This window comes from Lepidochelys olivacea (assembly GCF_965140295.1).
Source record: "Lepidochelys olivacea isolate rLepOli2 genome assembly, chromosome: 11".
Lineage (NCBI taxonomy): Eukaryota > Metazoa > Chordata > Testudines > Cheloniidae > Lepidochelys > Lepidochelys olivacea.
This window is the reverse complement of record NC_140421.1, coordinates 60,083,467-60,109,326: the sequence shown is the minus strand read 5'-3', so window position 1 is coordinate 60,109,326 and position 25,860 is coordinate 60,083,467. Positions and strand designations below refer to the sequence as shown.

The 25,860-nt window shown below is 40.7% G+C and overlaps 1 protein-coding gene across 7 annotated transcripts in view; it reads left to right on the top strand.

Moving 5' to 3' along the window:
• Positions 1-25,860, top strand: part of ALS2 (alsin Rho guanine nucleotide exchange factor ALS2) — a 68,495-nt gene that overhangs the window by 30,601 nt on the left and 12,034 nt on the right. For all 7 annotated transcript variants that reach the window (XR_014713665.1, XM_084643999.1, XM_084643995.1 and 4 more), the window contains 16 exons: positions 2,205-2,367; positions 3,145-3,276; positions 3,533-3,661; positions 4,215-4,285; positions 4,789-4,855; positions 7,791-7,993; positions 8,136-8,201; positions 11,273-11,371; positions 12,001-12,165; positions 17,327-17,438; positions 17,764-17,841; positions 17,944-18,077; positions 20,064-20,231; positions 22,437-22,554; positions 23,296-23,453; positions 24,809-24,931. Coding sequence is in view for 6 of the 7 variants with exons in the window: in XM_084643999.1 (XP_084500125.1) it covers positions 2,205-2,367; positions 3,145-3,276; positions 3,533-3,661; positions 4,215-4,285; positions 4,789-4,855; positions 7,791-7,993; positions 8,136-8,201; positions 11,273-11,371; positions 12,001-12,165; positions 17,327-17,438; positions 17,764-17,841; positions 17,944-18,077; positions 20,064-20,231; positions 22,437-22,554; positions 23,296-23,453; positions 24,809-24,931 (1,986 nt within the window). In the remaining variant the exon portion in view is untranslated. The remainder of the gene's footprint in view (positions 1-2,204; positions 2,368-3,144; positions 3,277-3,532; positions 3,662-4,214; positions 4,286-4,788; positions 4,856-7,790; positions 7,994-8,135; positions 8,202-11,272; positions 11,372-12,000; positions 12,166-17,326; positions 17,439-17,763; positions 17,842-17,943; positions 18,078-20,063; positions 20,232-22,436; positions 22,555-23,295; positions 23,454-24,808; positions 24,932-25,860) is intronic.

The following is a 25,860-nucleotide window of genomic DNA, read 5'->3' as shown; positions in this document are numbered from 1 at the left end:
TATTATTCTTTTCTTATTCTTGTCAAGGAGAACACTGTCCCTTATTAGGTGAGTGGAACTCTTGTTTGACTGGAAGGAAGAGTAATTGTACTTTACTCTCCATAGTGTTGATCCTCTCAAGCTGCTCTGAATGATGTCACTGACGTTTAGTGTTTATTCTTTAAAATGATGGTTTATCAGTTGTATGATAACAATTGAAAATAACAGTTCATCTCTGTCAATGCAGAATTAACAACCTAATACATCTTTTGGCTCTCTTCATTCTTTGGAAAAGTGATTGCAATTTGGGGGTTATAAGTTGGTGTCTTAGGAGTTGCAGTCTTGCAAAAGTTTCTTGTTTCAATTCTTCCAGTGATATGGGAGTGACTCAGTTAGTTGTCCATCCTCTGGTGTACAAAGCACTCCATAAACCATGTCTGTGTTACCTCCTTTCAAAGTGTCCTAGGAGCCAATGCAAAGAATTCTAGAGTGCATCTGAGGACCATCTGTGCCTTGCTAAATATGAAATCTTTCAATGGAAAAAGGTTCAGACCCATCTACCTATAAATTGATCAATTTTTTTAATAGTGCAGTGTTGCAAGCTCTAAATACAAACTCCCAGTACAGGCAAAATTTCTGGGACAAACTGTAGATCCACTGACAATTTCAGATACTGGAGCTACTCAGCATACTGAAATCTTTATCTAGTGTCACTGTCAGTAGTGACAGCTTCTAATACTGACACCTAAGTCGCATTAGATAGCTAACACTTTTTCAGGTTCTGAAACTTCAGGGAGGAAATGAGTTTTAGAAATTTGGTCTGTTCCTTGTAACAAAAAACAAGAAGGTTTCTTTGCAGATAATTGTCGTTAGAATGAATCATTCATTCTGTGAGCACTTTTCAGCAGGATAGTCTCTGTCAATGGTTAATGTAAGCTGATCTCCTATAGATATTTCCCAATATGGACATTTTAGTAGTCAAACCTTATATATGTAAACAACAAAAAAACTCAAAGTATGAGTTTCACCAGGAGTCCTAATTTGTTGGCAGACTCTTGGGTATTTCTTCTGAGACAGTGGGCAAGACCTGTGAGCATGAGGACTCTATTACTTGATACTGCTACAGAGACTTCCATGTGAGGATCTCAAAGCACTTTAAAAATGCAATCTATCCAGATGGTTAGTCTTGTGTCCTAAGAAAAGCAGTCTTATCTCCAAAGAAGGCTTGTTTTCCCCTTATGCTTATTGAACAAGAAGACTCCTAAATCTCATGGGCTGAACGAGGCAAGGTATATTCATTTGATATTTGTGCGACAGCATCTTGCTGATCGTGTAGAACTCTTAGATGTCCTGCTGTGCAAGTCTCCAAGCTGGTTCTTTGTTCTCTGTTGCTTGCTTTTCAGATTGCTTGAGCCTCACAGAATTCCCTGTTCAAATAGCTTCTGTGAATAATTGCCTGTGTATGCGTGTGTGTGCACACGCATCACACGCCCACCCCTTTGTTGAAGGAAAGGAGAAGTGGAGTTGATTTTTGTGTGTGTGTGAAGAAATCTTGTTCTTGCTCCCAAATGTAGTATTCTCATAACTATTTCCATCCTCTTACATGAACTAAATTAATCCTCCATTTAGGAAATCAGACTGAGGATTGACTTAAATTCCCTGTGTATCTTTGAAGTAGGATATGATTTTTTCTAGCTGGGGGAAAAGGCTGTTCAACTTCATTGAACAACAGTGGCGGGGAATAGAATACACAAAGGTGTTTAGGGAGTTACATTGGAGCAAAGATAGGGACTTTTTATTGCACTTTGTTATGCAAATCACTTTTCTCAGTATTGGAGACACATTAGTTTAACAGGTGGCATGGAAACCCATTCTCTTTATATATTTTCACCTGGCTACTTAGAGATCTAATGGGAAAAAGGCAAGTAGCTGTCTAGTTTCCTCCTTGGAGAGTAACTGTTCCTTCAGCAAATCTGTGGATACATGCACAGTCACTAAATTAACTGATGTCAGCAAACAAGTCCAATACTGAAGTTAGCATAGAGCTATGTTGCTGTGTTATAACTAAATCTACTCAAACCATAATGGGAATGGATCCTTTGTGCTGTTCATCTTGCTCTTTTTAATCTCTGCTGGTTTGATATAACCCCATAAGGGGAGCTCTGTAATAGTACTTCAAAGCATTACTAAGGTTTGGTTTTGTTATGTCATTCTTTCACCTTCAGTGACTTTTTAGGTAAAAACCAGGAGTTGTTACAAGATCTAGCTGAAATGAAGGAGGAAAACATACAGTTGGTCGAAGTGCTAAATACCCTATTTTTCTTGCCAGTCAGACGACTTCATAACTATGCTAGAGTTTTGCTAAAGCTTGCTACATGCTTTGAAGTGGTAAGCCATCTTGTCATGTATGAACCTTAATTGGTAGGAGATTTTGGGGGTGGGATTGCTTGTTTTTTGATTACACATTGGTATCACCAAACCATGAAATCACTAAACTAATATTTGTTATAAGGCTATACTACAACAATTTGATTAAAACCCTTATCTCTTTAGGTTTATAAGTAGGCTTGGCAGAATTCTATTTTAATCACTGTCAGTACACATTGATTTCAGCTGACATGCTGAAATTGATGAAAAAAATTTATTGGTAACAGTTGGTAGGTGTACAGCCCCCCCCCCCCCCTTGTGCCTGCAGAGATTCAGTGTCACTGGCCTTGCCACCATGCAGGGAGCCTTCTGTGGCCCTGCTGTCATGGCCCTGCTCCCTCATGCCTGTGACAGCAGGGAGGAGGATGAGCCCCGGGACATGGGGGAGGCCATCCTATTTCTAAAGGGCTGTGCCCCTGGGCAGGAGCAGTTTAGTAGTGGGGTAGCCTCCCTCATTGTCAGGGGCTAGTCGTCATCCTTGCGGCCTTGGCTGAGGGTCTCTGCTCTGCCAGGCCAGGACTGCAGCCTTCTCCACACCTGCAGGGATCATCTGTCACTGGCAGCACAGGGAGCCCTCTGCACTTCTGCTGTCACAGAGGGCCTGAGGACAGAACCACTCAGCAGCAGGGTGGCCTCCCCTGCAGTCAGGGGCTCATAACTACTAACCCATTGTGGTTGGTACAAATCCTTTGAAACGTTGTCTCACAGAACCATTTATTTTTGTTTGTTACCCTTTAGACATCTCCAGAATACCAAAAACTACAAGATTCCAGTTCTTGCTATGAGACTCTTGCTGTCCATCTCAATAGGAAAAGGAAGGAAGCAGAATACACACTAAGCTTCTGGAAGACCTTTCCTGGGAAAATGACAGTATGATGACAGCTAAGTTGCTATTACCACTAGCATCCCACTGCATGTTTGTATAGGCCTGGCTCTGAAGTCACTACTTTTCTCTCCCTACATTTCCCTGCTTTATGATGATGATCTACTTGAGCCTCTCTAATTTTTGGAAGTTTTAACCCAATATCTCAATTTGGCCCTTTTGTAAACAATAATCATAACACAGACTGCACTGAAATTCAGACACTCAAGCACATTTAATTTTTTTTTTAAATCTTAATGGTAGGATTCCTTGAGGAGACCAGAACGTCGGTTAATCTGTGAAAGCAGTAATCGGGGGTTGTCCCTACAGCATGCTGGGAGATTCTCGGTGAACTGGTTCATCCTCTTTAATGATGCTCTTGTCCATGCTCAGGTGAGCCAGCTCCCATAGCTCTCAGAACTGAACTATTTTTACCCCAGCTGGTTGAAAGCATGTGACAATATTTCCATATGGTGAGTCTAAAGAAAAGGAGTACTTGTGGCACCTTAGAGACTAACCAATTTATTTGAGCATAAGGTTTTGTGAGCTACAGCTCACTTCATCGGATGCACGGCTGTTACTCTGAAACCTGTCATATGGTGAGTCTGTCATTCTTAATCTAGGTTTTTATATTGTGTCTCACGATGGTGCTGGGATACCTAAAAGTGAGAAGTGTTGCCTGTTTCCAAAGAGTTGAAATAACCCTGTGTGTCCAACATAAAAAATATTCATATGTCAGAGTCTTCATTATGGCTTCACAGGGGTCATGGTTTGCAGCTGGCACTTGTAGGAACAACTAGCTTTCAGGGCACAAGTCTCAAGCGCATTCTCAGCTGCGGGGAGACAAAACTGCGGGGGAAGATGCATCATAAGGAATTTGGGCTGGGGCAAATGGGGGTATGAGCAATTTATTTTTTGTTTTCCCCCTTCCTTCCCCTTGCTACAGTTTTCAACACATCATATTTTCCCCCTTTCCACGCTGTGGGTGGAGGCTCTTTCAGAAGAAGCTGGTAATGTGTGAGTATTCCTCTGTAACTAGGGTTCATTCTTTTTTTATTGCTGAAAGAGTCAGATGCTCCTAAATAATTAATAATAAGAAATAAAATTTGCAACCATTTGGACTAAGTCTTGTAAGCCAGGCATGGTACGGGATGTGTCCTTGGTCCATATATTCTTCTAATGTAGTTCTAGTTATTTATTTATTTTTGTATTTCACTGTGCTTGGTTAAAATAGCAGAATCCTATATTCTTGTTTTGTACTTGTTCATGCACTCATGTGATTTACAGTTGAGGAGATGAGGAAAAGTGCAAAAATGAGCAATTTCTGAGACTCCTTGTTACTGTTCTTTTAAACCGGCAGTTAAAGCTAAGTGATGTTCACTGTAACAGTCATTTTAAAAAAAAAAAAAGCTAACCTATCCCTCCTTCGGTAAGAAATCTAGGTTATTTTTCCAGGCTGAAAATTTCACCAGCTAGTGAAAGGTCTTTTCTTGAATGGTTTTATCCTTCTTTGCACTTAGGAATGGTTTGAAGGTTACTACACCAGAGGAACACTTCATTCTTCTTTCATCAACACCACAGGAAAAGGTAGGCAGATGCAGAACTTCTTAATTACCTCTGGTGACGCTAGAGAGACACGGTGGTTAAGCTAATATCTTTTATTGGAGCAACTTCTGTTGGTGAGCGAGACAAGCTTTCAAGCTATACAGAGTTCTTCAGATCTGGGAAACATAGAGTGTCACCGCTAAATACAAGATTGAACAGATAGTTTAGAATAAGTAAGTAGTTATCGCATATTCTATGGGACCAATCAAGGTAGAGTGGACTGTTAACATCTCTGTAGTAATAGGACAAAAACAGAGGGGTGGGGGCGTAATGGCTTATAGATTAGTGTAGTAAGACATAAATCCAGTGACTTTATTAAGACCATGAATTTTAGTGTCTGACAAAGTTATGAATTTAAACTCCCAGTCTTGTTTTTTGAAAGTGTTGTGCATGTTTCCTTTAAGGATGAGGACTGAGAGGTCAGGTATAGAGTGAAGGTTTTGTGAAAAGTGTTCATCAACAGGTGATACAATGTTTTTGTCTTGTATCATTTTCCTCTGAGTTCATTCAAGATTGTAATGATTGTCTGGTTTCACACACATAAGCATTTAGTGCACTGGGTGAGGACCACATGTAGTGATAGAAATGTGTAGGACCCTAGATCTTGAAAGGTGTGTTATGGGAGGAGTTGATCATTGTAGCAGTGGAGATATGTCTGCAGGTTTTGCATCTGTTGTTCTGGCAGGGTCTGGTACAGTTTTGAGTAGGTGTATCCCGCTCTGTGGGTAGCTTGCTTTTGATGAGCTTGGAGAGGTTGGGGGGATGTATGAAGGCCAGAAGTGGGGGGTTCAGGAAAGATTTCTTTCAGGATGGGGTCCCCATTGAGTATGGGTTGTAGTTTGATACCCCATATGGGTTTCATTGTAGGGTGGTAGGTATTGAAGCAGGTTCTGTCAGAGTACTTGGGTGGCCTGTTCCATGATGTGATCTACTTCTCTGGTGAAGCGTGGGGGTTTTTTTTTTGTATTGTTTTTTGTTATGAAGGTGGTCTTGTGTGTTTTAAGGTGTGTATCCCGGACTTCCTTCTCAGAGCATCTTCTGTGGTGTCTAAGTGCCTGGCTGTAGCAATTTCTTGGGATGGTTGGTTGAGAGGTTACTGGATCTAGGAAGATAGGTGTGGTGATCTGGGAGGTCCTTGTATATAGTTGTCCGTAGGGTTCCATTGTTTGAAGCTGATTGTGGTGTCCAGGAAGTTGATGCATGTGTCCCACAGAGAGTTTAATGAAGAAGTGGTGGTTGCTGAAATCTGAGGGAATGTAAGTCTTCTGTCCAGATGATAAAAATAGCATCAATATATCTAAGGTATTTCATTGGTTTTGGGTGCATTTGTCCACAAATTCTCTTCAAGGGGGCCCATGAAGAGGTTGGCATATTGGGAAGCAGTCCTAGGACCTATGGCTGTTCCCATGGTTTGGACAAAATGTTTGTTGAATGTAAAATTGTTCTGGGCAAGAATGAAATTGGCTGAGTTTGATGTGTTTGGGTGGCTATCTGAGGGTTGTCCATGGTCTTGTAAATATTTTGAGGCAGGCAGCTATGCTGTCACTGTGAAGGATGTTGGTGTAGGTTAAGGATTTCTCATCCTTCGGAAGCCCCCCCCGCCCCTCCCCCCCCCCCGGAGCAATCCATGTAATGATCAAGAGCGTTGTTTTGTCCACCATGGTATCCAGTCAGATGATTCTTTTTTCTTATGATTGTCAGTGAGGACATAGTAATTGTGAGTGGTGTCATCATAGTTGTGAAAGAATTCTTCAAGGCAGAATCGCTGGAATAATTCTTCAGGTTCTCCACATGTTAGTATGGTACCAGGTTCTGTGGAGGGGTAGAAATTCAGTCCCTTAGACAGGAGTGAAAGTAACTTAAAGGACTTACCGGTATGCCGGAGTCCTGAGCAAGGGGCGTGGCCTCAACCGGAAGAGGCAGGGCCTTTAAATACCTGGGCCCTTTAAATCAAGCTTTAAAGGCCCCGGGACTCCAGCTGTGGTAGAGGCGGCTGGGAGCCCTGGGCCCTTTAAATCACCCCCAGAGCTACCAGCTGCAGAGGCAGCTGGGAGCCCTGGGGCTCAGGGGCAATTTAAAGGGCCCAGGGCTTTAGGCCTTTTAAATCGCCGACGGAGCCCTGCCGCCACTACCCTGGGGCTCCGGCAGCGGGGCTTGGGCGATGATTTAAAGGGTCTGGGGCTCCCCGCAGCATCCGGAGCCCCTGACCGTTTAAATCGCCTACCGAGCCCCGGGGTAGTGGTGGCAGGGCTCCGGCAGTGATTTAAAGGGCCTGGGGCTCTGGCTGCTGCAGGGAGCCCCGGCCCCTTTAAATCACCAGCATGGGAAAGCCGGTCCAGTCTGGCACAGGGTACCAGCTCTTTCCGGTACGCCAAACCGAACCGGAACGGCTTACTTTCACCTGTGCCCTTAGAGTAAAGATAATTCAGCTCCAGTTAGGGGTAGTCATCAAACTTAATCAAGATCAGGTGTCATGTAGCGTCCAAGTGGTAAGTACTGGTGCCATGTTTTTTTCCTGGAGGTGGCAGTCTGTTGTTGCAGTTTCACTTTTTGGTTTTTTTTCTGTTGGATGACTGTCATGAGATACAGATATTTATAGTTGCTTTGGATTTCTTGTGTGATTTGCAGGTAACTTTCCTTATATATTTTTCTTCTGTTTCTTCCTCCTCCTCCATGGTGTGGGAGTGTGTGGTGATACTAAGCATCCTTCTATACAGGGGATATGGGGAAAATACCTGTGAGACAAGATACACCTCTGTTATGTGAATAGGTATCACATGTTAGCAGTATTCATCCAAGGAACTAAAAAGTCTTATATTTTTATCTACATATGTCCTGCAGTAATACCTATGTAAAGAGAGATGGATTACTAAAGACTATGGATTACTAATAAACTCTTCTATAAACTGTATTTCAGACAAAGTGGCTGAGGGCTATAAGCCAAGCTGTGGATCAGGCCCTAAGGGGGACATCTGACTTACCACCTTATGGAAGTGGTGGGAATATTCAGAGGCAGGAGCCCCCTATTTCACGTAGTGCAAAATACACCTTTTACAAGGACCCTCGGCTTAAAGATGCCACCTATGATGGGCGATGGCTTTCTGGGAAACCCCATGGCAGGTAAAAGCATTCAAACTCAACATTTGAATGGGATAGGAAGAGGTAGTTCGGGTGCTGTGAAAAATAATCATTATTTTCCTTGCATAAAACATGAAATACTAGTGAAACTGGCTTAACTGTAGTGGGTATACGTGTGTTCCAGAGGGATCCTAAGATGGGCTGATGGAAGGAGGTATTCCGGGATGTTCCGAAATGGCCTGGAAGATGGGTAAGAGCAGAGTTCACTACCCTCTGAGCTAGAGCACAGAGAAAGTGTTTATGGTAGATAGTGTTATCTCTCTTTTTAGATCAAGGTTGTGTGTATGTAAAAAGCTTGCTGTCTGTAAGTAAACAATACAAAAACAAATGAAGTTTGGAAGTGGAGGAGGGGATGGTGAGAGATGGGCAAGCGAGTCTGTGTCATCTTCCCTTAAGAAGGATCAGTCAACTGCAAAAATCGGTCAACTTTCTTATCTTTTAAGGCTAACAGCTTTATTTGGAAATAAGATTCCATGGGTAAAAACCCACTTCTTCAGATGCATCTGAAGAAGTGGGTTTTTACCCACAAAATCTTATGCCCAAATAAATCTGTTAGTCTTTAAGGTGCCACCAGACTCCTTGTTTTTTTTTTGTGGACACAGACTAACACAGCTACCCCTGATGCTTTTCTTATCTTTGCTTACCAGGTAAGCCTTCTGTTGTATCTGAAGATTTTTTTTTTTAAATGATTCGGCTTCATTATTTTTATTTGCTCTTTCAAAAGGCATATAATGCCTTTATATAAGTTAGGAGTGCACCATCATCTTGAATAGTGTATTAAGTTCTAGTCACTTCGTCTCAAAAGAGTAGAAATAGAAAAGGCCTGGAGAAAAGCAACAAGAAATAAAAAGGCAAAGGATTCCATAAAGAGAAGCCTGGAGGTTAGGACTGCTTTTAAGAGAGTTGATGAACAAGAAAGGGTACATGATAGTGATATGTAAAATGAATAGTATAGAGAAGGAAAACATAGATAAATAGGCATTCCCATCTCATAATACAAGATAAAGGAGCTATTCAATACAATTGAAAAGCAGCATTTTAAAATGATAAAAAGGAATAACTTTGTGTACAACATATAGTTTAACCCATGGAATTTCCTTCTACACTATATCATTGAAACCAAGAGCTTAATAGTTTTCAAAAGAGGAATAGACATTTTATATGGATAATGACAACTGTGGTTATATTAGGTACTTAAAAGGAATTTATGGCTTCATAAGGGACTTCAGCCTAGACATTGTAGCAGGATTTCCTAATGTATGTAATTGAACCTGTAGGGGCTGGAAGATTGGAATGTTTACAGCCTCCAGACAACTTCCTAAACTCTCTAGCTCAAGATAACAGATCTAAGAGCCCCAACTGACCATTTGGTCATTCACAGCCAACAGTGTATCTCAGGAATATCCTTTTAAAAAAAAAAGGGGGAGGGGGGAGTTCTCTAGGTCAAAAACCTAGAGCTAATAAACCTAAGCTGTAGTTAAGATTAGAAATACTAATTTTGTAATTAAACACCACTACACATATTTGGGAGTATGCAGCTCATGTGGTCAGTGTTGAATACTTTGCAGTCCATTACTTCCTGTCTGAACCATCTACCCAACCACAAGCCAGTCTGGAAAGACAGCAGCACCAACATCTTGAGCCTCTGGCACTTCATAAGCATATTGAAGACCTGTGCCATCTTCCCCATCTAGCTAGATGCTTTTTACAATCCTTTTATTCCTTCAAATATTCTCAATGGTTATAAATGTTTAAGTCCATAGCCAAAATAACCGCTTTTGTGACTGACCCATAAAGGTAAAAAGAGATCTAAGAACTTAGCTTGCAATAATACTGAAGGCAGAGCTGTCTGTTTTACCTGAGCAGTGCACAGGCAATGGAGACAGACTTAGGGCTTGTCTTCACTACTGGTATAAGTCGACCTAAGTTACATTATTTACATCACTGGAGTAGTGTAGCTGGAGTTGACGTAGCTTAGGTCAACTTACCCCAGTGTCTTCACTGTGCTGCATCGCAGGAGACGCTTTTCGGTCAACTTTCTTTACTCTTCTCAGAGGTGGAATACCGGGGTTGACCGGAGAGCGCACTGCCATCAGTTTTTAGCAGGTCTTCACTAGACCCGCTAAATGAACCCCTGCTGCATCAATTGCAGCAACATTGCTCTCCCCGGAGTGAAGACCAGCCCGTAGGACAGAGGCAGGCAAACTTTTTGGCCTGAGGGCCACATCTGGTTTCTGAAATTGTATGGAGGACCGGGTAGGGGAGGCTCTGTGCCTCCCAAAACTGTCAGGCATGGCCCGGCCCCTGCCCCATCCACGCCCCCGACCGCCCCTGGACCCTCTGCACCTGACTGCCCCCCGCCACCCCATCTAACCTTTCCTCTCATTCCTGACAGGCCCCCCAGGACCGCTGCCCCATCCAACAACTCCTTCTCCCTGTCCCCTTACCGCCCCTGGAACTCCTGCCTGGCTGCCCCTGCCCCCCCATTCAACCCCCCTGTTCCCCACCCTCTGACTGTCCTGACCCCTATCCACACTCCCACCACCCTCAACTCCCCTGCCCTCTTTCCAACCCCCGCACCCCCTTACCTAGAGCACTGGTGGCTGGCAACACTGCAGCTGCGCTGCCCAGAGCAGCAGGACAGGCAGCCGTGCTGCCCAGCTGCAGCCAACCACGCCACCACACAGCACAGAGCACTGGGCAACTGTGCTGCCCAGCAAGCGCTCGGGGGAGGGGGGAACAGCAGGGGAGGGGCCAGGGGCTAGCCCCCCCAGGCCAGGAGCTCAGGGGCTGGGCTGGAGGGTCGCAGTTTGCCCACTTCTGCCTTAGGATCTGAAATAAGAGAGATTCTTGCAAAGAGTAGACTGAGGCCTTGCTACACCACCAGTGACTTGAATTTCCATAGCTTTACTGAAAAGTTGCAAATTGTTGTGCTGCAGGGATCCACTGTGGAGGACAAAAAGCCTAAGCACTGATGGAGCAAGAGAAGACTTACTACAGGCCAGAACTAAATGTGTGGAAAACAGTACACAGTAAAAAAAAAAAAAAAATAAAAAAACCTAGTGATTTAGAACTTCTTCCTTTTTTTCAGTACAAAAAATTATTTCTAACTGCTGGAGCTGGAGACAGAGCCACCCAGTGCAGTCTAATGTTGAAATATGTTGGTTTTGGTTCTGTGCCTGCTTTTGTAAATAACTGAGTTTGGATTTGTCTGTACATTTGTATCATGACTGCACTTGTTTGATCTTCATGCATTGGCAGGTATGGTGAATACAAAATACCAAACAAAGCATTGACCAAGGATGACCATTATGTGGGATACTGGAAGGAGGGCAAAATGTGTGGACAAGGAGTCTACAGGTAATGCCTTCTTTCATTAAGATAATCTGTGCTCCTTGCAAGAGTATGGTTCAAGAAGGAACAATAACTATTTGAACTTCAGCTAACATATTTAGTGCAGCTTTCAGTAGCAGTTTATTCCCTTTTGGTTGGTGCACTAGATCTGTTTTCTTTCCAGTGGGGAGGGCTAATGTTTCAGGTCTCCACACTAGCATTCCTATTGCTAGTTTCATATTCCCAAATTCCTGGCTGCAGTTACTATGGCTTAATTTCCAGATTTTTTGGGAGTTTTCTTACTGTACATGTGCACACACACACACACACTCTTGATAGCTGTTACACTGTCTCTGTTTTAATGGTACTTCCTTCTTTCAACCTGCAAGTTTTCTCTTGAAATGCGTTGTGACAAATGTCTCATGGTATTTCATGTCTCACTTAAGAAAGGCTCTTAACATTGTTATAGTGACCCATAAGCAGCAACCCTTTTTTATTCACCTCCTAATCATATTTGTTAATCTGATTCCAGAATTGTGCTTGGGTTTAGTGCAGTCTCTGAAGGAAAAGGGAAAAATTCAGTATCTATTCCAGAAAACCTTGGGATGAAAGAATACAGATCATAAGAACCATATCCATTCTTTTTGTCATTACAGCTATGCCACTGGTGAGGTGTATGAAGGATGTTTTCAGGACAATGTGCGTCATGGGCATGGTCTCCTGCGCAGTGGCAAACTGACATCTTCCTCTCCCAGTATGTTCATTGGCCAGTGGGTGATGGATAAGAAGACTGGATATGGCGTCTTCGATGATATCACAAGGTAATGTGTTGATAGCAGGAATCCTAAACTTTTAATCTGACCCAAAACTACATAAACTTGGGGGGAAAATGTTCAGTAGATATCTCTTTGTGTTTTCAGTTCCTGTAATTTGACTTTAGTCCATTGTAGGCTTTTGGGGCTGATGGGGGATGATTAGGAGCTCAGAGTATGAGTTCCATTCCACTGCTTTTGTTTGAACCAATATTTTTACATGCTCTCCATCATACTTCTGCTTGAAGTGTGGCACTGACTGTGATAGCTTCTTCAATACCATCCATACATCTGCATGCTTTGCAAATGGCATATATAGTGTTCTCTCATCCCATCAGCCAGAAGGCTGAGTTGCCCATTGATTAGAGTAAAGATTTAGGAACTAGGTCATCTTGGATTCTAATCCAGGTAAAGCCACTGATTCATTCTGGCAGCTGGGGGCAAGTTACTTCATCTCCTCATGAATGAGCAAAATGAAAAGATGGGGTAAGTAGCAGGAGTGTACTTAAAACCCCTGATTCTATATGAGCAGAGGTAAGTAAATAGGAGCCACCTGTACAAAACACCTGAACCCTCTCTGCCAAGGTCTCCTTTCTCCAATCTAAGAGCTTTTCGTGGAAGCTAAGGTGGCTGGTCCTAGTTCAGAGCTGAAAGCCCATCTACGAGGTAGAAGAGTGAAAAGCCATGACCCAGGGTCTGGGTTTTTAATGAGAGGGAAAACTGTTCTGGCCTCTGTAGTTTGTTCCTAACATCAGTTTCACATTTGGTCCTGATCATAAGGTACTTTCCTCACAATTCTTCAGACTTCCATAATACTTAACCACATATCGGGCCTGCCATTCTTGCTATTGAAATACTCTTCACTTGCAAATTCAGTTTTGGCTTTATGAAAAGCTAGGAATTTTGGAGGAGACTTCAGAAAGTAGCTTTCACTGCCACCTCTGTAGATAATTAAAAATCAAAGGCAATGTGGAATTTTATATTTCTTTAACTTTAATTAAACATTGGTTTTTGGGTAGGAGGATTTCTTTCAGTATGTTTACTCAAGGCACTGTGAATAAGGAATGGATAGACTGCTTTCATCCATTAGTGTCTTATTGGGCAGTGATAGTGACTTTGAGCAAAGCCTGAAATTTACCTCTCCCCTCCTCCGTCCCAGAAGCTTAGCCTACTGCATCTGCTTCCTAACAAGTCCCAACCAGACAGGAGTGGCTGAAACCATGAATCAAACCAGCATCTCCCACTAGGCCATGGTACCAAGTGGCAAGCAGCTTTTTTTTTTTTCTTTCAGGTAAATACATTATTGAGCTTCCTCTCTATCATGGCTGTATTTTCTTGAGTGCCAAAGCAAAATATTCCATAGGCAAAATTATATTTATTTAGTCATTGGGCTCCCTTGGTTTTTTTTGTTTGTTTCTTTGTTTTGGTTTTTTGGTTTTTTTTAAAGTCATTTGTAAGTTGGTTTCACTTACTAATTGAAGACCATGAAATGCATAAAACCATATGCCTTTTCAGGGACAGTTAAAAAATGAAGAGAGTGTTAGATCTACTTCCAAGCATACAATTAAATTCATACAGTCTAAGCTGATCCCTTTTACTTGGAAAGGAAAGGCTCCTTTGCGTGTGTCTTTCAGTGGCCTTGAAAGATTCATATGTTTATGTGTAAGAAATAACTCAGATCCTCTAATCTATTTATGACAGCAATCAGGTTTAGTTGTTATCCAAAATATCTTTCTTTCAAAATGGCTCTTATTTTCTCAATGTTTGTTTGATACTGCAGAACCCTCAAAATGAATGTCTGATTGGTTTATTTCAGCCCTTTGCTTTAAATATAATTAGTCCATGAACCAAATGACTATTCTGACCGTGTTTTTTTTCTCCCCCCATATCCTCTTGAATTTAACTGCAGCCTGTGGAACTTGCCTTCTTCCTCCCTTATTGGTCCTACCCCAGTATATAATGTGGGCCCGCTCAAGTGAGGGCAGGTTAGTTTGTCATGAAATCAAAGATTCAGTCAAGAGGTCTGGGTAAAAAAGATTGTAAGGAAATCTTATTTTGTTTTATCTAACCTTCACTCACCCTCTGCACATGCCTCACATCAGTAAGGATCTCCTTTTATGTGGCTCTTTCCAAAGCTCAGTTTATGCTGATCCAGATCAGCCAGCAGGCTTTTCCCTTGTTACTTCTGCAGCAGTTGTTTAGGTCTACTTGCTTAGATGTTGGCTTATTGTGTTCTGCTTTATTAAAACTTTCAGTTTCTGAAAATAAGAACATAATGGGTCAGACCAATGGTCCATCTACCCCAATATCCTGTCTTCTGACACTGGCCAATGCCAGGTGCTTTAGAGGGAATGAGCAGAACAGGTAATTATTTTGTGATCCACACCCTGTCATCCAGTCCCAGCTTCTGGCAATCAGAGGCTAGGGACTCCAGAGCACAGGGTGGCATCCCTAGCCATCTTGGCTAATAGCCATTGACAGACCTATCCTCCATGAACCTAACTAGTTCTTTTTTTGAACCTCATTATAGTTTGGGCCTTCAGCATCCCTTGGCAATGAGTTCCACAAAGTTGGCACAGAATTCCCCAGGTTGACTGCATTATGTGAAGAAGTACTTCCTTGTGTTTGTTTTTAAATCTGCTGCCTATTAATTTCATTGGGTTGACCCTTGGTTCTTGTGTTATGTGAAGGAGTAAATAATGCGTCCTTATTCTTTTTCTGCACGAGTCACAATTTTTATAGCTCTCTATCACATCCCCCTCTTAGTCCTTTCTTCTCCAAACTGAAAATTCCCAGCCTTTTTAATGTCTCCTTCCGTATCTCCTGTAATTTTTGTTGTCCTTCTCTGTACCTTTTCCATTTCGAATATATCTTTTTTTGAGATGGGGAGATCAGAACTGCATGTAGTATTCAAAGTGTGGGTATACCATGGATTTATATAGTAGTATTATGATATTTTCTGTCTTATGCGCTGTCCCTTTTTTCTAATGGTTCCTAATATTAGTTTTTTTGACCGCTGCTGCACATTGAGCAGATGTTTTCAGAGAATTATCCACAATGACTCCAAGATCTTTCTTGATTGGTAACAACTAATTTAGACCCCATCATTTTGTATGTATTGTTGGGATTGTGTATACTTTGCATTTGTCAACATTCAGTTTCACCTGCCACTTTGTTGTCCAGTCACCCGGTTTTGTGAGTCTCTTTGTAGCTCTTTGCAGTCTGCTTTGGACTTAACTATCTTGAATCATTTTGTATCGTCTGAAAATTTTGCCACCTCCCTGTTTACCCCTTTTTCCAGATCATTTATGAATATGTTAAACAGTGCTGACCCAGTACAGATCCCTGGGGAACACTGTTAATCACTTCTTTCCATTCTGAAAACTGACCATTTATTCCTGCCCTTTTGTTTCCTGTATTTTAACCAGTTACTGATCCCTGATTGATTACTTTGCTTCTCTCTTATCCCATGAATGATTACGTTGCTTAAGAGCCGTCAGTGAGGGACTTTGTCAAAGGCTTTCTGAAAGTCCTAGTATACTATATCCACTGTATCCCCATTGTCCATGTCTTTGACCCCGCTCAGAGAATTCCAATAAGTTGGTGAGGCATGGTTTCCCTTTACAAAAGCCGTATTGACTCTTGCCCAACATGCTGTGTTCATCTGTGTTTGATAATTCTGTTCTTTACAATTGTTTCAACCAGTGTGCCTGGTACTGAAGTTAGGCTTACCAGCCTGTAATTGCCAGGATCACTTCTGGTGCCTTTTTAAAAAAATTGGTGTCACGTTAGCTATCTTACAGTCGTTTGGTACCGAAGCTGATTTTAAGGCTAGATTCCATACCATAGTTAGGTCTGCAATTTCATATATGAGCTCCTTCAGAACTCTTGGGAGAATATCATCTGGTCCTGGTGACTTATTACAGTTTGTTTAATCAAAACCTCCTCTACTGACACCTCAATCTGGGACAGTTCCTCAGATTTGTCACCTGAAAGAATGGTTCAGATGTGGGAATCTTCCCCACATCCTCTGCAGTGTAAACCTATGCAAAGAATTAATTTAGCTTCTCTGCAATGGCCTTATCTTTCTTGAGTGCTCCTTTAGCACCTTCATCATTCAGTGAGCCCACTGCTTGTTTGGCAGTTTCCTGCTTCTGATGTACATAATTTTATTTTGCTGTAGTTTTTGAATCTTTGGCTAGTTGCTCTCTAAATTCTTTCTTGGGCTGCCTAATTATACTTTTACACGTGACTTCCAAGTGTTCATGCTCCTTTTTATTTTCTTCAATAGGATTTAACTTCCAGTTTTTAAAGGATAACTTTTTTTGCCTCTAACTGCTTCTTTCATTTTGTTTACTCATAATGGCACTTCTTTGATCCTCTTACTATGTTTTTTAATTTTGGGGTACACATTTAATTTGCACCTCTATTATGGTGTTTTTAAAAAGTTTCTACGTAGGTTGCAGGCCTTTCACTTTTGTGACTTATACCTTTTTAATTTCTGTTTAAATAGCTTCCTAATTTTTGTGTATTGCCCTTTCTGAAGTTAAATGCTACTGTGGTGAGCTCTTTTGGTGAGTTGTTTTTCTCCCCATGAGGATGTTAAACTTAATTATATTACGATTGATATTATCAACCGGTCCAGCTATATTCACCTCTTGATCTGATCCTGTGCTCCTCTTCGGACTAAATCAAGAATTGCCTCTCCTCTTGTGGGTTTCGGGACTAGCTACTCCGAGAAGCAGTCCTTCATAGTGTCAAGAACATTCATCTCTGCATCCCATCCTAAGCTGATATGTACTCAGTCAATATGGGGATAGTTGAAATCCCCCATTATTATTGAGTTTTCTGTTCTTTATACACTCGAATCTCCCAGAACATCTGAAATACTAAATTTCATAATAACACTCTTGCCACATCCAGTCATTTCAGAGTATTTTTGTTAAGGTTTATATATATTTCTGCTGGTGAGAATCCTCCTTCCATTAAACTAATTAAACCAGATTAAAAAAAACCATACAGAGTTCAAATGTATGGCATGTGACTTCCTGAACTTGTGACATCACATTTTCAGTGTCCTAGTGGAGCCCCATTGAGAGCAGATATAATAAGCACTATTTCCTGTAAAAATTAGGCTATTTTATCTAGATATACTTTCCTATTTCTGCAGAGGAGAAAAATATATGGGAACATGGCAAGATGACCTCTGCCAGGGAAATGGTGTTGTGGTTACTCAGTTTGGACTGTACTATGAAGGAGCCTTTAGCAACAACAAAATGATGGTGAGTTGGACCTTAAACTATATATTCTTTTTTCCCCAGCTGTTGTTTATCCTGTGCAGCACTCTACATATCACTATCAAAATCTAACACTTCAGTTCTGTCCTGTAATTTTAAAATAGTCTTTGCAGTAAAATGTAGACCAGTCATTACAATCTCCTATAGTAGCTGTCACTTTAAAAGTCAACAGTTGCCAGTGGATATAATCTGAGATCTCCTAGGATATCTCTATACCTAGAATGCGGTCTTTTTAATCGTGACTACTGTATATGCCATGTGTCCATAATTTCTCTGTTGTGTTAATTATGGGTTTTTTTTCTTTATATAGGGGACTGGGATTTTGCTTTCTGAAGATGATACAATTTATGAAGGAGAGTTTTCAGATAACTGGACCCTTAGTGGAAAGGTTGTAATTTATACTTTTTGGGTACCTTTTTGTAAATTTGTTCTCTCTTCTTTGAATCATTTCTCAGTGGGATTCAGTTTAATTCTCTTTCTACCCCACAAGGGAACCCTGACCTTGCCAAATGGAGATTACATTGAAGGTCTCTTCACTGGAGAATGGGGATCTGGGATAAAAATCACTGGAACCTACTTCAAACCCAGCTTGTATGACAGTGAGAAGGACAGACCTAAAGCATTGTGAGTTATGGGTGGGGAATCACTGCTATTCTGATAGTATAGAGTAGTGTGTTTGAGTGTAACTGAAATTCATTACCAATCTCATTCAAAGCTAGCTACGTTCAGGAAAAAACATTTGATCTAGAACAATGTCTTTTGACTTTCTGTAGCTTTTCTAGGGTCATTCACAGCAACTCTCTGGTTGGAGAAGGGTCAGGGCATGGCATTACTGCATTGCATTGCTGAGCAGGAATTGCAGGCCCTTGAAGACAAGGTGCAGGATGGTGGACTTTGGGAGGCTTACTTTTCTCTCTTGGTTTTTCCTTTCTTCTCCCAAGAACACTAGCTGAGGGTGAAGATAATGACCGCTTCAGAACACAAGTTATATGACTGTGTTTAGAGACTGCAGGGGAAAAGAATGGGATAGTTTATATTTGCAGGATTGTTGGCCACAGACCTTTTGACCTGTCATTAGTTCTGTGGAGAAATCTGTTTTTAAAAAAACCCAACGTATTAGTAGAACTAGGGCTGTGCAGAGAAAGTAGCTAACAGCAACTGGAAATGTACTGGGGGAACCTCCTGGATCACAAACGATGATGTTTTCACACCTTGGCAAAGCTAATTCTAGAAAACATCAGGAACAAGTGGCACGTTGGGTTAGTCTGCTGACTTGTTGTCTCTAAGACCTGTGTTTGAGTCTCTTTTTAAGTCATAACGAAGATACATTTGATTTCATCCTTGTTCTCGTTTGTCCAAAAATTCATTGGCAGAGCTGTGGATGAAGCTTCACAGTATTTACTAGCACTGTGCCTGGTTATACTTGTATTAAAGATTCTTCAGTTTCAGGATCACTAAAGATCACTCTGAAATTTCAGAAATGTATGTTAGAATGAGAACTATAACCCACGTGTATTTACTTGGCTGGCTTGTCACTGTGCTTCCTGAAGCATTCACTGGTACTTTCTTTTGACAGCACTGACACCTACAACCTAATGCAAAGTTAAACAGGCATCCCTGCTGAACTGAACACTTGCTATCTTAGCTAGCTGTCTGCTTTTCACCCCAGTAGGGAGTCTATGAATAAATGTATGTACACACTTGTGAAGACTGGCTGTGAAACAACAAGAGTTCTATCTTTTTTTTTTTTTTTTTTTCAAGTTGCCTTGATGTTCGTAATCTATTGGTATCGTTGTGAAAAGGGCTAGCGCCCACCTTTTGTGATAGTATGAAACTAGACAAAGTTTCGATCAAAGTGCTGGCAGTTCTCATTGTGCTTAGTTCTCAAGTGCTGTGAAATAAATTGAATACTAATAAAAAACTATCCATATCAATAACATCTTAATGGCTATACATAAATCTGTATACAACTGTCAATCACTGGTAACTTTTGTTCATTCTGGGGATCTCCAGGCTTTTTTCTGGGAGTATCAACAATGGTGAAAGTAGACACAGCCAAATGCAGCACATTCCTTTGTCTCAAAACCATTTATTACATCAAAGCAATGCATATTTGAGGAACCACATGTGTTCCATATTATAACAGATTATGTGTCTCATAGGAAGACACTATTAAAAAGAGTAGAGACTGACATTTCTAGCTGTGGAAGGGGTATCAGTTTCTGTTTAATCTGTTAATGTTATTAGGTACACAGATTGCTGTACGTTTCAAGGCTTCTCTTTGCAGTGAGAAACATAAGGGCCATGCTAATCCTTAAATGAACTCTTTTCAGAAACTTTTGATAGTCAAACTACTCTAGATCAGAGTAGTTCTAGATTCAATCCTAACGCTTAACAGAAAAGATATTTTATATACCAGGTCAGTTTACAATGGTCCAATAATAACATTAGACACACGACTTAATATTCATATAATCTTAAATGTTCAGATTTCCTCAAACAAGTGTGAATATCTTACAAGCACACAGATATAATTAGGTGCAGTTTCACACTGGGTTGTGTTCCAAGACTGTCTGAAATCAGAGTGGCATTTGGTGATGATTTTATCAGGAGGAAGCTTGGAAACCTAGCCGTGCCTGCTGATGAGAAATGGAAGGCAGTGTTTGAAGAATGCTGGCACCAGCTGGGTTGTGAGAATCCAGGCCAGGGAGACAGATGGAAGGCTTGGGACAGCATTGCTGTGGCTCTGACCACCAACCGCCGTCAACACAAAGACAGGTTAGTGTCCAGAAGTATAGTAGCCAGGATGAAGAAATTATTTCAGAAGAAGCTGGGATCACACCAAGGGAAGACTAGGAAAACTTCTTTGAGATATCTATAGGTAATGAAAATTTCAGAAGTGCATTGTTTAACTTCACCTCGTAATGCAAAATCTCTTTTTCAGAACAGATCCGTTGGTAGGAGATAGTTTAGATCATTACAGATGGTGTTATACATATTTTGCAATATATGTGTGAGTGGATACAGGTGTCAGAGTGCAGGGCAACTGCACCTGTATTCACTCCCTCTCATCCTTCATCGGCGCCCACTCGTAAGCTTCCAGCTCCCTAGTCATTGCCTCTGTTGGGTGGAGAGACATGTCTGTCTCCTGACTGCACGGTTTTCAGGCTGCACAGTTCCCTACCTTCACTGATTACCCCAGCAAGTCAGACTACCTAAGTAGGCCTTCTTTGTTTTTCTCCTCAGAGGCTGTAAACCGCATAATTGCCTATAGGTATAAGTTAGCTACACCACCCTTTCTAAGCAAGTATATTTATTCTTAAGGTGAAAGCATTACAGAGAAAACATAAAAAAATCACAAACAAAAGAACCTACCTACATGCTAGTATGTTTACCAGAGATTACCCTAACTATAACAAGGGCTCTGGCAGTGGCAGGTGAACAGTTCTTCAAACCCACAAAGGAGTCACAAGTTCATAACAGCTGTTAGCTCAGAAGAAACACATCTATGAATCTGAATCTTTTCTTTATAGAGTTTGGGTCTTTGATCTGCAGAGACCCTGAATAGGTAATCAGCCAGGCAATGGGTTTCTCTTCAGGATGGGTCTGGAGGGCAGAATTCCATCCTCCTTCAAGTATTTCCTAGGGGGTACCCATTCAACTGAAAGTTGTCTTGTCTGATTCATTTTTAAGAGTCTTTTTGAAGCTCATAACACCACCCACTCATATCTCCCCACCACTAAAGACCATACATACAATCCCACACTAATACATAAACATTTGCTTTCGTAATAAAATGAATTCCTAAGATATTTTAACTTAATTCAGTAAGGTTTGTCCAGGATATGTTGGGAAATTGCCATATCTGTCACAACAGATTGATATGTATTAGAGATTTTCCTTAAACATATTTGTATATTTACATAAGTGTCTATATCTTAAGTTATTTTAAATCATGTTTAGAAACCGTCATGATCTGTTCTGAAGTATATTTAAAATATACAGTACAGTTGCATCTGAAAAAGTGGTTTTTTATCCATGAAAGCTTATGCCCAGATAAATCTGTTTAGTCTTTAAGGTGCAACTGGACTCCTTGTTTTGTGGATAACTAACACCGCTACCCCCTGATACTTGATAGTGAAGTAAAAACTCTGTAATAGAGGATTTAGTTAGTACAGAACATAATCCAACTTTTATACTTCTCAGAATGATTCATAATGTATTTGAAAAGTTCAAATAAGAGAAAAAAGCTGCGGAGAAGAGACGCTGAGGTAGAAGCTAGGGAGAAGATTTGAAATTTGGAAATCACTATTAAAGAAAATAGGTACAGAAAGGCTTTAAAGAGCTTTAGGGAAGGCTCTTGTACCAAGTGTGTCAATTGTGCAAAGGAAAAGAGGAAGTTGGCATTAGATGAAGGTGGGAGAGATCCAAGAGACAGCTGGAGCAAATCTATGCAGGGTTTTTCAGACAAGTAGCCATTCTGAACATGATACTGAAATCAGTGTTCAACTCCATGGATATTTCTACCAAAGAGATATAGTGAGGTCATGTTGTTTCATAGACATGACAAAGTGGGCAGCAGCATTCTGCACATTCTGGATTCTGTAGAGGTGAGATTTTTGGAAGGCCACAGAGAAGTAAATTGCAGTAGCAGAGTTGAGAAGAGATAAAAGTATGGATGAGGACTTCAGCAGAGATGAAATTGAGGCAATATTGTTCAAGTGGTGATAGGCACATTTGCATGTATTCGATGCAGAAGGAGCAAGAAAGTTCAGTGTGAACCACAGTGTCAACATTTAAGAGGTTTGAGAAGGGAAATGTTTCCTAATATACCATTTATCCTCCCACCACACTTTAAGACATATAATTAAAAAAAAATTGTCATATATCTTTAGACTGTAAAATCTGATTAAATATATGCACATGTACTGTACCTGTTTCATGTATAATCCATACAATATCTCTGTCCTTATATCTCTACAGCCCAGAACTATTGAGTCGTTCACACACTCAGACACTGGAGAGTTTAGAGTTCATTCCACAACATGTTGGTGCCTTCACACTAGAGAAATATGAAAATATCAAGAAATATTTAATAAAGGTATCGTGAGCATCATCTAATATTGCTGGCTGTTGTCTATAAAGCATGATTTCAGGTGTCGTAACTTGTTCATTTCCACTTAAATTATCCAGCTGATTTCAGTCAGTATCAATGTACAGTGTCTGTTACTTTCTGTAGTAAGGTCCTAGTTAAGTTCTTGCTCTCTCAAGTAATTGCCAAATTCACCTAACCAACCAATTATTAAGAAAAATATATGGGTACTGCTTTCTCTAAAGTTTGAGCCCTCATGGTCACTTCTCTGATAATACCAGTCTGCTCGTGGAGTCTGTTCCTTTCTTCTTTTATCACCCTAAAAAGTGTTTGGGTCCCAATAGAGCATTCTGTAGAATTCTGAAGTGCTTGCGAAGTTACTGAAATATTTTGTGGGTTTTCTGTATAACTGCATAGATAATTTGCTGAATTACCTGAGGCGGCTGTAGTGTGAATTCTTACCTAATAGAGGAGTTTGCTACACTTTTCAGCTAAGTGTAAACTTTACGGTCAAAATAAAGTTTTGACTATTTCTGAAGTTAGTTTATATGTGTAGTATGTATGTAGTTGATATGCATGTATAACTTTTTAAAAAGGTTAAATTATTGAACCTTGAGTAGTTGAACTGAGACTCCTGCTTGCGTCTCTTGTACTCAAGATTTTTATTCATAAGGGATAACATTTCTGTCTCTTGGATCTGTCTCTTACTGCTGCATAGCTGGTGACTCTGATAAATACCTCTCCACACAGGCCTGTGACACCCCTCTCCACCCTCTGGGGAGGCTTGTAGAGACATTAGTAGCTGTGTACAGAATGACCTACGTTGGAGTGGGAGCCAATCGGCGGTTACTACAGGAGGCAGTAAGAGAAATTAAATCCTACCTCAAACGCATTTTCCAGTTGATCAGGTAAGAAGCATCACGTTTTAAGTTAGATTGCTTCTGGATGTACTGAAAAACATTTCATTCTCCTAATCTGGTTAGTATTAATTTGGCTCTGTGTGCCAGCATTCCCCCATTCCTCTTAAATTTGAAGAGTCATGATAGGATTCTGTGCTTAGCTGACTTGATGAATCTGGACAGAAAACCCTTTCCCCCTGAAAGCTCTGTCCACAGTGGAGCCCATTAAGGCTCTGTCCACAGTGGAAGGCATTCTTCAGTGTGGTTGTTTCTAGCTGGGCGCTAAGGGCTTGTCCACATAGTGCATTAGTCAGCACTAGAGGAGCGTAAATTCTAGTGCACACTAGCATGTTGTGCACTAACTGGCCTGTTTCAAAGAGTGCTTTGCTAGCTGCTATAGTTATAGTACAGTAAGTAATTTTCAAAGCTGCTATTCTACCATGGATATCTGCATTTTTGGTGTAGATGTAGATATTAATATAGTTAAGGTTTGTGCAAAACTGCATGTTTTAGTTTAATTTTGACTAGAAAAACAGTACACCAACATACACTGAGACTTTTAACTAAATCTTATGGTTACACATGTGGACGCATACTGTGAACCCTAGTGTAAGCTTTTTAAAGATCGTGTATTTTAAATAAGAAATCTGAAACTATGAATAAGAAAACTGTAGGATATTCAAACACATTTTAAGTTTGTTTTTTTTTCCAAGCCAAACAGTAGTTGCACTCTGCAAACCTTCTGACAGTGTGCTACTCTATCCAGGTCGGTAGTTGATGACAATTTCAATTATTAACTACTAAGGAGAGGATGAACTGTAAAATAAGGATATGTGGGATGAAAATCTTCAATTAGGAGAACAATTCTCTTTCAACTCCAGTATACCCTAATTCATTCTCTGTGCTATATCGCATAATTCCATGCTTGTTTTCTGTCTCCAAATTTTCCAGGAATCTGACTGTTCTTGAGCACTCTTGTGAGGTTGTATGATGTCAATAGTTTATAGTTTCTTAAAATTACTGGTCCCAGATGTAGCTTAATGAGATTGTCATATCTTAAAAAAAGACACTATCTTGCCTGAATAGTTAGCTAATTAAGAGAGGAACCACATGAAAAAGGAGCTAAGGAAAAATAACCTAATTAATGTATATCAAGCTGTTTTTGTTTGTGTCATAAGCTTAAGTAATTGGATATGGCTTTGTTGCTAGGCTCACCCAGGAGAAATCACCATGTGCAACTTGTGTTAGAAAAATGTCTCTCAAATAAATAACTTCCCCTGCTTTCCCTTAGGAGTATGAATATATTAGCTATTTATGGACTCTTCTAATAAATCAAGTGATGCAATTATGATTTTATTTTTGAGGTTCTTGTTTCCTGATCTTCCTGATGAGGGCAGCACAATTCCATTCTTGGTGACTGAGACAAAGAGAAGGAAATCCTTCTGTAGTGGGAAAATGGACTCCAGATCAGAATCTCCTGAACCAGGGTGTGTAGGGGAAAAATCATCTCCAATAAACTACTCAGTTCATAAACTAGTACCCAATTCATAAAGCAATCCCTTCTTAGGAAAGCATTTAAGTATGTGCTTAAGTGCTGTCCTGAACTGGAACCTTAGATTTGTACCTATGTTAAATCTTTTTTCCTTGGAAAGTGTGTCTAGTAAGGAGGGCGGAAAAATAGCTTTTGGCTCTGAGGACAGATTGTCCGAAGCAAACATCCATGTGAATTCACAAAAAATATTTAATTCTGAGTGGCCTAAAGTAGAGACTAAATGCAAATACCATACTTGAATGGCTTGGAGAGGAGTGTTACATTATAGTTCAAATTTTACATACAAGTTTTGAATTAGAATTGAAGGAACTGCATGCAGTTCTGATCACCCCATCTCAAAAAAGATACATTAGAACTGGGAAAGGTACAGAGAGAGGCAACAAAAATGATGAGGGGTATGGAACCATTTCCATATGAGGAGAGATTAAAAACACTGACACTGCTTAGCTTGGAAGAGACAACGGGGGGTGGGGAATATGACAGAGGTCTATAAAGTCAAGAATGGTGTGGAGAAAGTGAATAAGGAAGTGTAATTTACCTCTTCACATAACACAGAATCCAGGGGCACCCTATGAAATCAATAGGTGGCAGGTTTAAAACAAACATAAGGAAGTATTTCTTCACACAACGTACAGTCAACCCATGCAACTGCTTACCAGGGGATGATGTGGAGGCCAAAAGTATAACTGAGCTCAAAGTATCAGATAAATTCATGGCTATAGGTCCATCAATGGCTATTAGCCAAGATGGTCAGGATCATAACCCCATGCTCTAGGTGTCCCTAAACCTCTGACTGCCAGAAGCTGGGACTGGATGACAGGATGGATCACTTGATGCATTGCCCTGTTCTGTTCATTCGCTCTG